Source organism: Lathamus discolor, chromosome 6 (genome assembly GCF_037157495.1).
Source record: "Lathamus discolor isolate bLatDis1 chromosome 6, bLatDis1.hap1, whole genome shotgun sequence".
NCBI classification, from domain to species: Eukaryota; Metazoa; Chordata; class Aves; order Psittaciformes; family Psittacidae; genus Lathamus; species Lathamus discolor.
The window spans coordinates 61768526-61782931 of NC_088889.1; the positions used below are offsets into that span (position 1 = coordinate 61768526).

Sequence of the window (14406 nt, forward strand, 5' to 3'; positions counted from 1 at the left end):
CAAAGCTCTTCAAAATTTCAGTATTGCAGAAGTGCCCAAACAGGATGCAGTGAGGGGGGGTGTTTGCTTTAAAACACAAGTAGGCAGAACAGGCCGAAATATACTGTGGGCAGCTGACCTTCTGAGGCAGGGAGGGGAAGAGGAAGGATTAGTTGAGCTAATGATTCTTTCTCAGCTCTGCTCTTGTAAAAAATGCAGGGGAGCTCTAGCACTGACTCAGAGCAAACAGGACTTTAAAGTGCTATCAGAAATCACACCGTCAACAGCAAGGGACTCAGTTTATCAACTCCAGAAGCACCAAGGTTGCGTTAGTCCTGTTGCTGAAACATGTTGATTCCCCATATTCTGCTGTTTGAAGCAATGATTTTGTTTGCTTTCACCTCCTGAATGGCCGTGGCCTGTGCGGGGAAAGGAGGCTCAGCTGTTGCTTTAAAATCAGTGACTAAAAGGAGGTTAAGATATGTAAAAAAATGGACAGAGCAGAGCAAGAAAAGAAGGCTCTGCTTTCATCTTTCAGTGAAAGGTGAGCAGAGAGACAATCAATACAAATGGTGGAAAACTGGTAAAAGAAATACTAAAACTGTATCAAGTTAGTTTATGGAATTCACTACTGAAAGATAGCATTGGAACCAACAGCTTAGCAAAATCCAACAAGCAGGAGTTCTTGTATGCTGTTGGGAACAAAACCTTCAGGTATTGCTATCAGAGCCTGCAACACTCCTGATCCATCATAGCACTGTTAGCAGTTGCAAGATACTGTTTTCCAGAGCTTCCTTGGAGTGTGTTGGAGCTGTGTGAAGGAGGGAGGGAGCACTGAGTCTTGCCTGGGGCTGGTTCTGCAGCCCGGGGGGTTGAAGGAGGACAGAGGAGAAGGTCTTTGATCTACCTGATGCCCTTGTAAATGTTTATGCTCTGCTGAAGGCCACTGGGGAATCAGTTATGCTGAAGAATGTCCAAGAAAGGCAGACAACAGAAGGTTTCCAGAGTCACAGTAGTTAAAGTTTTAAAATAAACCAAAACAAACCAGAAGTTTAGTAGGGTTGCAGCCTCCTGTGGTTTGGGGCCCAGGCCAATGCTGTGAGCACTGGGAGAAAAGTTCTCCCCTCTGTAGATCCGCTCACTGCCTGCTTGTGCTTGCCCTCTCCTGTCTGTGCCCTTTAAAAAGGCACCATTCAGGGATAACTGGAAAGGCACAGCATGGCTCTGGCCCCGTCCCACCCCTCCCTGGCCCTGCCATGCCTCCCTGCCCATGTAGGACACTTACTCATGCAGTCCCCTCCGTACCAGCCAGCTCTGCATGCTGCACAGTAGATCCCTTTGATATAGAAGTCATCGAGCGTCCCTCCCCAGGAACCATTGCGGCAGGACTTGCAGTTCTCAAAAATGGTGCAGCCTGAAAGAAGAGCCACAGTGTTAGATGACGGCCAAGGTGGATTGTGCTGCAGGAAGAGGAGCAGTCTCTCCTTCTTGTCCGCAGAGAATGCTGGTTATGTTAATGACTGCTTCGGTGCTGACAGCTTCCCTGCTGTGAACCGTGCCCAACCTCCACCTCCAAACCCTAAACAGCTCAGACTTTGAGATTTGGAACCAAACTCCCAGTCTGACTTGTCCAAACATCTAAATCTCATTGCTCCTACTGTAAATGTCTCTCTCAGAAGTCTCAATGTGGCTGCTTGTGCCACTTGGGCCCAGCCCAAGTGGTTCTGATGTCTTCTAACCTGGTCCTGTCTCCTCCTGCCCTCACCTTTCACTTCACCCTTTCTACTTTGGTAGCCAGACTTCCAAGTCATAGAGCTATAGACTGGTTTGGACCTTAAAGATCATCTAATTCCAACCTCCTGCCATGGGCAGACTGTTATAAGGTGTCCCCTGAGCCTTCTCTTCTTCAGGCTGAACAAGCCCAACTCTCTAGTCATCTCTCCCTTCTTGCTTTGGGCATACAAACCATCCCAGAGCACCTACATAAAGCTCCTGCTGTGAAGCCAGCTGCAGCATCACCCTTTGGCAGCTCCCCAGCCTGCCCAGGATGCCCAGAGGATAACACTGCCAGTGGAAAGTGTGATGGGTTTTTTTTCTGGCAACAACACTGCCTGCTGCACAAGACCTTGCCATGTGTCCTGCTGCTGTCAGCGGAGTAGCAGAGGAAGCTCCTGAGGAGATCTGGGGCAATCCCGTGCCCCAGTGAGATTTGCCTCCTCTTGCCATTCCCCTCCCAAGCAGCTACTCTTACATGCTGATGCTTTGGCCAAAGTTCCAGTGCAAATGTAATGTGGCACAAAACATACCTGGGTGGATTAAGCAGGAGTCACACTCGTTGTCCTCATTCCTGCAACAGGGAATAGTGTAGCCCACTCTTTCCTTCTGTCCTGGGCAGATGCACTCAATTTGGTCATATTCGCAGCACTCCCGACACATGATATTCCACTCAGCGCCCGGGCAGTTTTCATTGATCACTGTATACTCTGCTAGCGGGGAACAGAGAAGTGAACACAAGGAAATAATCTATTATCTGCCATGGATTGACAGGATCAGAGGTGGACTGCCACAGTAAGTGCAGATCCCATTTCTCCATCAGCACCCTGTCTAAGTTCTATAAAGTGAGCTGTAATGAGTGCATGGTGCTGTCAGCATGTCTCCTCACCAGCTGACAGGCCTGATGACTATTTTCGTGGAGTTTGGTGGTAAAAAGAGAGAGAGCAGACTAGAAAGACGAGGCGTGAAGGAAACATAATGAGACTATCTCTTTCTTCTGTTTTCCTCTCTCCTCCCCTTTTTTATTTTTTTTTCTTTTCTTTTTTTATTTCTTGTGGTTAGGTAACATCCTTTTTTCTATTGTTTTAAACTCTGAGTAATGGGGCTTCCTTGTTATTGCGACAAGCCATACATATCTAAGGTATAGCATGTCCAGCCGTGGCTGTACACGATTCCCTGCTCACACAGATGTTTTGATCCTCTGAGGCCGGGAGCTGCTCTGCTCTGGAGACAGGCTGAGAGAGCTGGGCTCGTTCAGCCTGGAGAAGAGAAGGCTCCAGGGAGACCTTAGAGCAGCTTCCAGTGCCTAAAAGGGTGACAAGAAATCTGGAGTAGGGTGTTTTAGAAGGGCCTGTAGGGACAGGACAAGGGGGAATGGATTTAAACTGACAGAGGAGGGATTGAGACGAGATCTTAGGCAGCAGTTCTTCCCTGTGAGGGTGGTGAGGCCCTGGCACAGGTTGCCCAGAGAAGCTGTGGCTGCCCCATCCCTGGCAGTGTTCAAGGCCAGGTTGGACAGGGCTTGGAGCAACCTGGTCTAGTGGAAGGTGCCCTGTCCATGGCAGGGGGTTGGAGCTGGATGAGCTTTAAGGTCCCTTCCAACTCAAACCATTCTGTGATACTATGATATGCGTATATATTTTCATATGTAGAGCTTGTGTACACAACAGGGTCAAAAAGCAGATGTTACTTGGTGAAACAAATGTGTGTATTTATAGTGTAGGTGAGTTGAATTAACTTGGCCCTTAAAGAATTGTAAAAATAAATCTACTGCCACCTAGAAATGCTGTTTGATCGCTTCTTGCCCTTATCTCAACTGAAACAATAAAAATAGTCTGTCTTTGATTTACTGACAATTTTGGGGTAACATATGTAGCCTTGACAAGGAAATTGGTGGATTTGAGGTTTTTTGAAGTGATGCTCTGGAAGATTTTCTTCGCATATATCATTAAATCAATTATTCTGAAGTTTTGTAGGAGCTAATTTTTAAAGACATTAGTGTGAAGACTCTGCATCTCTTTTATAATGGCAGGATCCCTCTTGTTTGCATAAATATCTCTAGGCTACTGAGCAAAAGGCAAAGGAAGCCTTTCCCTCTGAAATTTAAGAGGGAGATGCACAGAGCCACTCGTGTGTGTAACACATATTTGTTTCTGTTGCTGTGCTCATCCTGGGCTCCAGGGAGGAAGAGGCACAGCCCTGCTCCCCATGCCCACACTTGGCCAGTATTACCCTAAAGCAGAAGAGAATGAGGCAGGGAAGTGTCAGGGGAGATTTATTGACAGAGTAGAATTCTGGAAGGCAGCCCTTGGCCAAATGTGGCAGAGATAATTGTGGGGTGCTTTGTGGCCCTGGCTTTCATAATCTTCCAAAGCAGGCAGCCTGACTTGCAGGCAGTGGCTGTGTCTCCTAGCATCAAACACAATCCAGAAAGTGGCTTGACCTTTCTTTGGGAGAAGCAGGAAGAAGCTGCTTGACAACCCATGCAAAATATTTAGCTGAAAAGAACAAACAAGTCTCTGGACAGGCAAATAAACAGTGGATTAACTTATGGGATTTTAAGGGTGGAAGAAAAGCTCAATAAATCCAGGCGTAAACAGCACACATGGAAGCAGCTCAAGACCACAGAAACTAAGCAAAAAATGGCTGTGTTGGGAAAGAGCATGAACCTCCAGGGCAGGTGTCAGAGGGGAGACCTGGTTGCCTTTGGCACAAAAGCAATTTTTCACCCAATGCTTTGAGCCCACTCTGAGGGGCAAGTGAGATGACAGATAAGCACTGAGATGTATGCAGGGTGGCTGGTCATTCTCATATGTTTCCAGGTTCAGATGGCAACACACTCATGCTTTTCACTGACGCCTGCATCTAGTGAGGCTACCTAGTCCCTATAGCACATTTCAGAGGCTAAGGCTGTTAGCAATGGATTTTGTAAAGCAGTAGGAGGGGACTGAATTTGACGGATGGACCACCCAGTGGATAGATAAGGAGTTGGCTGGAAGGTAACACTCAGAGAATTTCCATCAGTGACTCTGTGTCCAAGTGGAGACCAGTGACAGTGGTGTCCCTCAGGGATCACCAGTCAGTGACAAAGATGTTGAGCAGCCTGGAAAAGCCAACTGTGAAAGCCCAGAAACATGTGACAGGAAAAGGGGGAATGGCTTTAACCTGACAGAGGGGAGATTTAGATGAGATCTTAGGCAGAAGTTCTTCCCTGTGAGGGTGGTGAGGCCCTGGCACAGGTTGCCCAGAGAAGCTGTGGCTGCCCCATCCCTGACAGTGCTCAAGGCCAGGTTGGACGGAGTTTGGAGCAACCTGGTCTAGTGGAAGGTGTCCCTGCCCATGGCAGGGGTTGGAGTTGGAGGACCTTTACGCTCCCTTCCAACCCAATTCTGATTCTGTGATGTTCCCAGTCAGTGTCTTAGGGCTGAGCTACAGCGATGGCAATTCCTCACAGTGATGATGCCACCTCCCTTTCCCCCTGGTGCTGAGCCAAGGCTTTGTAGGAGCCAAAGAACCCTCACTTTAGGGAACCCTCCCTGCTAACAGCTGGGCCCTGAGCTTCCTCTGTGGAAAGCTGAGAGTGGGTGATGAACCACAGCCTCTGTATCATGAACCCACAGAATCCAGTGAAGGGAAGGAGCGGAAGGAGGTCACGCCTGGTGCTGCACTAGATTGAAGGGTGAATAGTTTTAGCCTGCTGGACTACCGAGCTTCTACTGTCACTCACTTTCTTTACAAAGTTACAGGAAATCCAGCTCTGATCTGACTTGCCAGGTTCCCACGCATTCCTCACTTTCTCTGGTCCAGAATTCCCTTTTTTCACTTATTATTTTGCTTCACCGTTTCAAAACAGGCCAACATCCTTGGCCATGATGTGCTTGGGCAGACTGGTGTGCCGCAGAGGAGCTCGAGCAGTCAGCAATGTAGTCATCACCTCCCTGACACAAGTGTGTCTGGTTTTCCTATCACCCTCATGGCTGGGCACACATAAGACTCAGCCATCTCTGTCCTCTCTAAACCTGAAACCATCTTGTTCCAAACTGCAGGACTTTGGAAAAGGTTGTAACAACTACACAAGAAATTCTTTTATTGGTACTTGGAAGGGTCATGATGGAGGTTTGACAGAAATATTGTTTGAAACTGAGTGGAAATGCAGCCTTCCAAGTGGGCAGTTTTTACTGCACCATTATGAAAAGCCCAAAGTCTCCTCACAGGGTAAGTGAAGGCTCCATTAGTACTCACCCTGAAGTCTGAAGATGTATTACTTACTCTTATGCCAATGAGTTCAAAGAGGATGCCCCAATAATAAACAAAAAAATAGCTGCAAGAATAAGACCATCTTAAACACTGCTTCTATTCGATACAAGGTCTGCTGGATACGATAGTGATGAATCCTGTGGGATATACAGTAAGTCTGGTCAAATCTCTCATTCAGGGGAAAAGCAGAGACCTCTCAGGCATGGAAAAAAGTCTGATCATTAAATCAAGCTATGTCTTAGAGCTCAGCTTAAAAGCCAAGCTGAATTTGACCTTGCAAAGGAAATTAAAATAATAGCAAAAGGTTCTTCAGGCGTTTAAAGAATAAAGAAATAAGGAAGGAGAAAGAAAAACTTGTGGAATGGTGTTGTGGATGAAATATAAGTCCATGGGTGGAGAATGTAGTGAGTTATTAGCTTTCATCTTCAGGGAGGTTGTTTATGGGGAGCAAGGGTTTCAGGCTGTGGAAAAGAATAGTATCATGTGCGTATTAGTGAGCTTATAACCAACTGCAGTTTGCACCTTGGGATATTCAAGTAAACCAGTTTTGGTTTATCTTACTAGGTCAGGCTTAATGCTTTATTGATTCACGAACAGAATGGCTGCTTGAGGAGTGGGTCAGGCAGCTCATCAGAGTAAAACTGCAACTTCAGCAAACTCGTCTTTTGCCATGGCAAATTTGTCAGTCATGGTCACCTCACTTGATAGAAAGGGAATTTCTCTTCCAAAAGACTGAGAGCTGGCAAAATTATACAACTAAGAACTGAGGTGATTTGAAGCAAGCCCAATTACACCATTACAAGGTTTAATTACCTTGTATCTTCCACTTCCTTGGAAGAATGACTTTTTTAGGCTGCAGTGACTTTAAGCTGATATAAGCCCATGCTGCTGCTGAGATGGGATGCTTTCCTCCCTTCTCTTCCTGACTTTCCATCTTCCCATTCCCACTCCTTACCTTTGTGCTGGTATTAGCTGCTATGTGGAGGGATCAGCTGACCAATCCAGCAGAAAACCAGTTTGCCATCTCCATCCATCCTTGGTGGGAAGGGGGGAAGAAAAGTTTACAACCTAAATGTGCTCTACACTCCTTCAAAAGAGAGAGCACCTTAGGACCCTGCCGGATATATGTATTTATCAGAAGTCCTGAAAGACGGAAGAAAATGCTCGATACAGACATCCATATCTTGGTCTGAACTAATGGAACTTCCCATCCTACAAGTCCATTCTTCTATCCTGAAAAGATGAATTTTCATTTTATGTCTCAATTTACCCATGAGCATATTGGTAAAATGCTACTTAAGCTCAAAGAAATACTATTTTAAATTGCTTTGACAAGTGCCATACGAATTAAAAGCACATTATAAATAAGAGCAGATACAAATGGATATATCTCTAAAATTGGAAGTCATCTGTAGAGGACAACTTTTGCAAAGTGGTTATTCAGCCAGTTCATGTTCCACGAGGGAACAGGCCCCTTTTTATTTGATTACATTTTAATTTTTCAGCATGATGCTCAAAACCAATTACTGCCTTCTGAAGAAGAAATGAAGTTTGCAGGAGCAATTTCCTAAGGCTTTTATTAGGGAATGCTTGGCCATGAAATAATTGTGAAATGAAGCTCTCTCATTTAAAAGAAAAAATAGCTCCAACAGAGGTGAAACCTAGGTGAAACAGGTATCATTTTTTTAATTTTTTTTCACATGTCTCAGTTTTATTCCTGTTTTATAGAATCAAAGAATCACAAACTGGCTTGGGTTGGAAGGGACCTTCAAGCTTATCCAGTCCCACTACACACCTTAATCATAGAATCATAGAATGGTTAGGGTTGGAAAGGACCTCAAGATCATCCAGTTCCAACCCCCCTGCCATGGACAGGGACACCTCTCACTAAACCATCCAACACAAGGCTTCATCCAACCTGGCCTTGAACACTGCCAGGGATGGAGCACTCACAGCTTCCCTGGGCAACCGATTCCAGTGCCTCACCACCCTAACAGGAAAGAATTTCCTCCTTATATCCAATCTAAACTTCCCCTGTTTAAGTTTTAACCCATTACCCCTTGTCCTGTCACTACAGTCCCTGATGAAGAGTCCCTCCCCAGCATCCCTATAGGCCCCCTTCAGGTACTGGAAGGCTGCTATGAGGTCTCCATGCAGCCTTCTCTTCTCCAGGCTGAAAAGCCCCAACTTCCTCAGCCTGTCTTCACACGGGAGGTGCTCCAGTCCCCTGATCATCCTCGTGGCCCTCCTCTGGACTTGTTCCAACAGTTCCATGTTCTTTTTATGTTGAGGACACCAGAACTGCACACAATACTCCAGGTGAGGTCTCACAAGAGCAGAGGGGCAGGATCACCTCCTTCGACTTGCTGGTCACACTCCTTTTGATGCAGCCCAGGATACGGTTGGCTTTCTGGGCTGCGAGCGCACACTGCCGGCTCATGTTCCACTAGACCAGGTTGCTCCAAGGCCTGTCCAACCTGGACTGAACACTGCCAGGGATGGGGCAGCCACAGCTTCTCTGGGCATCCTGTGCCAGGGCCTCACCACCCTCATCTCTACTGTCATTGCACAGATGTGCAAGCTGGCCCCAACCCCATCAGTATGATGCCTGTAGGCATTAACAACAAGAAGAGCTCTGAGCACACAGGAGGTAGAGAACTTGTCAGCTGGAAATGAGAAACATGTTGGGTGAAACCATGGCTCCACTGTGATGAATAGCAAAACTCTCCATTTGATCTAAGTAAGGCCAAGACCTTGGAAGGGAAGAGAGATGTTCCCTTTAAGAGGTTTTTACTGGGGCTTGTTGAAAACAGTGTACCCCAAATCATTAATAATGAAGGAAAGTGCAGGTCTTTATTCTTAATCTCTTTTTGCCTCAGATAACCTATTGTGCAAAACGATGCCTGGTTTCCTAATAGATGTGTTAAAAGGATGAAAGAGATAATGCTGTCACTAAAAACACTTGTTTCTCTTTAGAAATTATATACCTATTACTCTTTTTAGCAGCTGGGCTAATAAAAAGAGGAGATAAAATACATCCCTGTTTTAGTTTTACTCACTGTGTTTAGCTTATGGGTCACAAACCTTTGTTGAAAAATTAGACTGCATCTCCTGTAGAGTCAGTGAGCATCATGTATTGGGCATTGGCGTGTGCTTTCACACAGCAGTGAGAGTAGGGAGGAGGGAAAAGAAAGGATTTCTATTTGAAAAAATCAAAGCCAGTGGGTGAACACAGAAGGAAATCATAGAATCGTAGAATGGTTAGGGTTGGAAGGGAGCTTAAAGATCATCTAGTAAATTTAGTATGCTAAGCTGAATTTGTCCTCTTAATAAATGTGCGTTAACTTGACAGTCTTTTTAAGTCCCAAATGCACAACTGTGTTCAAAGTAGACTAAACTACTGATGCATATTCTCTCTAAGAAGAGCACTGAAAACCTGTCTAGTGTATGTACAAATGTGTTCTGCTGGATGAGACCACTTGTCTTGAGCTCAGCATTTTTAACAATTCAGATCATGTTTCACACATAAAAAAAGGAGAATGTACATTCTGTTTTGGTTCAGGAATTGGGGTCTGCCTAATATTTTCAAATAGGAGGGTCTCTATTCCAGGTTTTCTGTTGCCATGTAGTGTTTAGTAGATATAAATTCAGATATAAATAGTCCCGATGGTGTTACTGATAGGCCATAGGTTTACTTCATTGTGCTCCTGCAGTTGTGCCCTTTCTACATTTGTAAGCTTCTATTCTTAACTAGGCTATGACAAACAAACTGTAAACTCCCAACACTTCTCCTCCAAGGAGAAAAGAATTGTTAGTTCAATAAAAAAATAATATTTGAGGTCTCTATCAGGTCCTTAACAGGATTCCCCATGTGACTTCCAAAGCTTGCATCTCTCTCCACACTGCCTTGTTTTGCTTTGTCTAAAAGGAAAGCCCAATAAAAATTGTTCCTATTTGTGAGATCCATACTTTGCCCATCTAAGCAATGTAACAGTGGGTTAATGCAGAAACTGCATTAACACAAATAGCTCTTGGGTTTTCTGTTTCCAGTCTTAACTGAAAACAGGACTGTTAATTCAGTGTTTCTACATGTTAAAGCCTTCTTAATCCCACTGCCCCTCAGCCAACATCACCTCAGTTGTGATGCCCAATCATTCCCACCATTTTCTCTTTCAATAAACCTACCTGTCCTGCAGCCCCTCCTGTTGCCTGGTCTACCCCCTGGTGCAGATATGACTGACAGCTCTTGAATAATATGCTCGTTCCTACAGGAAATTTCCTGTTCCCTTTCTTTCTACATTTCAGCAGCCCTTGTTCCCTGAAGGTAAGGTGTAATATGCAAAATAAAGACATACTCCACGCCTCCTGAGTCAAAACTTTGTTCTTTTCCCCATTTTCTTGTACCAAATCCTCATATCCTCTCCTTTCTATTTAGAATCATAGACTGGTTTGGATTGGAAGGGACCTTAATGCTCATCTAGTTCCAATGCCCTGACACGGGCAGGGACACCTTTACTCGATCTTTTTTGTCATAGTTGGATTTAAATCACCAGCCACCTGTGCCACTAGCCAGGATGGTTTTAGCATCTAAAGCAACCTGAAGAAGTCTGCCCTAAACCTCGTCCTCCTTCACTTTTGTCTCTGAAATTGTCAGCTGGCATTTGTGATTTTATTATAGGTGCTGGCTTCATCCGAGAAGGGCCATGACAGGCTAAAATAGCCAGGGTAAAGTCTAAAACTCAGAGGCTGCCTCATTACCCTTCAGACCTTGACTTGCTTCTGGGAGAAAGGAGCTTATTCTGGCCACAAAAGTTGTACTAGTGGGATCAGGAAGAGATTTTGTGCTGCAAGACAAGGAACAGGAACAGGTAACGAATGAGTTAGTGACAGCATTGATGAAATTAGAGAGCCCAGCCTTTGCTAATGGGGTCTGGGGGACAAAGCCAGGATTCTGCAATAGGGGAGAATATTTGGGAATCTGTGGAGAAGAAGCAGCTGCCGTATTGAAATTCATGACTACATAGCATGAGAATGTGCTTGTGTTATAAACACGGAGGAGTGGTGCTGGACCTGTCTTGAGTTTTTGCTTGCTGTAGTAGTGTGAGACCTGGAGCATCCTGGCAGTTTACTTGAAGTTAATGCTACCCAGATAGAAATAGTCCACACAGACAGCAGCAAATCCCCTCCATCTCAAATTTTACTCCTTACAGGGGTGTGTAGTCGAGCCCTAACCAAGGTCTGCAGATGTCCCCATCTGTTCCCAGTGACAGATTGCCTCCCTGCCCTACGGCCTCCCTCCCCATTTGCACCACATCTCTGGTCTTGCAGGACAGAGAGGGGCATCCACATCCCCAAGGGAGCTCGTGCTGCTGAAAGCACCCGTGGGACTCTGTGGTGGTGAGGGTTCCTGGTGGGCCAATGCAGACCCAAATGCTGGCCACCAGCAGGCTTCCAGGGGCTCCTGGGAGCCCTTTGCTATGGCCTTGGGTGTGAGAATAAGTAACCCCAGCTTTTCTCCAAAACAAAAAGCAAGTCACTTTGTCCATGCTAGGAACCTAAACATGTGAACTGAAGTAACCCATCTGCTAAGATTGAATGCATCTGGATGCGTCTGAGTGCATCTGGCCTCCACTTCTCTAGACAGAGGCTGGAGGGGGAGGGGAAGAGAGGTTGGGAAGGGTTTAGATAGGCAGAAACAAACACACATATATTTTTAAGGAAATATGAGTCACTTGCACTTCAAGTTTATTCCAAAAATCAATTCTCAGACCTCCCCAGCTCCTGCCCCTAACTCCTGAGGCAGGCCCTGTCCAACTGGGTGTGATAAATAGAGATAAAAATTGGATACATCTGTGGGGAGGAGGCAAAATGCTCTTTTCCAACTTGCCCTGACATGCTAAGGCCACCACTGCACTCTTGAATTGCTCCCCTGTCTCCGAGTGCCTCTCGCACTGCTGCCGGAGGGGAGCTCCCGGCCCCCTCCCCTTGTCAGCAGCTATGGGCATGTGCCCACTCCACCAGCAGCAGGGCAGGGGAGGCACAGCCAGGAAGGAGATGGGGCAAGAGGGACAGCTGGCTCTCCTCCATGTGCCCCACAGGCCCTTCTCGCACTGCTCCTGGAGTGTGAGGAGCTGGTGTCGGGGAGCCAGCATCTTCCCTCCCAAGCTTGAAGTCCGACAGCCCTCATCTCCTTGCCTTTCATTGTCCTGTCTCCCCTTGTCACCAGCAGCCCAATGTCTGCCCCCTCAGCAAGCCAACTTCACACCATGACTGAGACATGCTGCCCTGTCAGGAGGAGAGATCTGTCACCCACCTTGCTGCTTTGACGGCTGCAGCCCATGCCTAGGGCTGCTCTGCTGCTATTTCTGTGCCCCTCCAGCATGTGCCATGGAGCCACCTCTCCTGGTCAGTGTGCAAGGTGGCATGGGGTGCAGGGCGGCAGGATCAAGTCAGTGCATGTGGAATGGAGGTGTGGAGAAGCTCTCTGCTCATGCCACAGGGGAACATTGGCAGGAGGTTATGCTGCAGGCACCAGTGGGCAGACATCGCTGGCCACTGCCTGTCACCTTCACCCTAGTCTCAGAGGCAATGGCAGAGCATGGCAGAGGCAGACCCTTTTCTGCAGCCCCAGGTGGGCTCCGAAGCACCGTCCTTGACGCAGATGATTGATAGCCATCCCAGTTGCAGTGCCTGCATACCTGACAGCTGCCCCAATAACAGGCAGTTACCTTGCCAGGTGCACCATGGTCTGCAGCAGCTTGAAGGGTGGGTGATGTGAGGGCACATCACCTCCTGGTCCTTAGGGCTGCAGCTCCTGAGGAAGCAGCCAGCAGTGCCAACAGCGAGATGCTGCCAGCAGCTCCGGCCACCTCCACGTGTAAATAACAACAGCAGATCTGCATTCAGCAGTAACTGCTTTTTGCTTAACCTTATCAAGAAGAAGCCATACATGCTGGTTCAGCAGAAACTGGGGTGAGGCTTGAATATAAAAAAGATCATTCTGCTTTAACAAGGCTTCCTCTTCGAAAGAATAATATTGGCAGAACTAAAGCCCAGATCGGAAACAATGTGTGGCTTTTGTTTTCTTTTTTTCCTTCACTTTTTTCCTCCCTTGCCTTCACTCTCAGTGTTGGGGCTGGAGAGGAAAGTCTCTGTCTTGCCAAACTAAACAAATTATGCTTTACAATTCAGAGACTTAAATGCCTCTTTTTATCATAATTTCCTTAGCTCAGTGTTGAGAAAATAAAGCAGTAGTAAGCAGAGTGATTGCATATCCTTTTCCTTATGGCCATTGGCAAACAAATGCAGCCAGTTGTTTCTCTTTAAGTCCATTAAGTTTGCCTGGAAATCATCCCTGGACAAACCTCCCCCCACACACACTCCATGCTGGCAAGAAAAAAAATAAATAAAGCAGAGCCCCTTCTTTCTGTTATTACCATCCCTGCAGATGTCCCTACTTCCCATGACAGCACATGAGATCAAACCTCTCTGAAGGAAAGGGACTCATTCGGCCGTGCCGGGAACGTACACGCTCACTTACGGTACCTCTTGGCAAGCAGGAGATGAGCAGGAGCTGGAGGAGGGTGAGTCCTACATGTGTCCAGGGGGCTTGCTCCATAGTGCCCGGGCCAGTGCAGCGGTGTGACTGCTCGGGAAGGGAAAGCAGGCAAACAGCTTTTACTGGGACCTCACCAGCTCCGGGCTGCGAGGGATCTCGGATTTCAGACCTCAGCTCTCTCCCATCCTCACCAGAGGGGAACTACCTTCAAGAGACTTCTCAGGCATCCAGAAGCACGACGTCACCCCAAACCTCTCCAACTGCTTCCTTAACCCTTTCTGGACTCTGGCAGCCGATCCCTTTTGTGATGGGTTTATTGACACAGCGCTCAGCTCTGAGGTAGCAGTTTTTGTTTTGGAAAGAAAGATATTGCAAAGGGGGAGGAACAGAAATATGAATATCTATTTATGTGAGTCATCCCAGTTGCTGCGGGTGAGCTGAAATTATGGATGTCTCCAGAGGGAGGCACTTTGGATATCCCCCTCCTTGGGGTTCCAGGGGTTGATGCTTCCCGGGCTGCTGCCCCTGGTATTGGGTGGGTGCAGATTGGGGTTCCTGGCCCATGCTCCAGTGACCAAGCAGCCTGGCCAGATGACATGTTCCACTTTACAGTGTGCTTAAAATAGCCATGTATTTTTATGGTGGGGCAGATGAATGAATGAGGCTCACTAAAAGTTCACTCCACAGTGTATGAAAACCACAAAACACAAAAAGAATCACTTGGCATATGAGGGCTTGAGCTAGTCAAAACTTTTTTACAGAGTACATTTCTGCCAGGAAATGCAATTTTGGCAAAATAGAGATGTTTGGTCAGAGCGTGTTGATATTGGGGAAATGTT

General features: G+C 46.7%; 1 protein-coding gene across 5 annotated transcripts in view; it reads right to left on the reverse strand.

Moving 5' to 3' along the window:
- Positions 1 to 13905, reverse strand: part of PAMR1 (peptidase domain containing associated with muscle regeneration 1) — a 52279-nt gene extending 38374 nt beyond the window's left edge. For 4 of the 5 annotated variants that reach the window (XM_065683181.1, XM_065683180.1, XM_065683179.1 and 1 more), the window contains exons 1-3: positions 13555 to 13905; positions 2286 to 2465; positions 1265 to 1393 (exon numbers count right to left, since the gene is read on the reverse strand). In XM_065683181.1, coding sequence (XP_065539253.1) covers positions 1265 to 1393; positions 2286 to 2465; positions 13555 to 13627 — 382 coding nt within the window. In that variant the 5' untranslated portion in view covers positions 13628 to 13905. The remainder of the gene's footprint in view (positions 1 to 1264; positions 1394 to 2285; positions 2466 to 13554) is intronic. The other variant, XM_065683178.1, reaches the window with a different exon arrangement.
- Between the last annotated feature and the right edge of the window lie 501 nt (positions 13906 to 14406).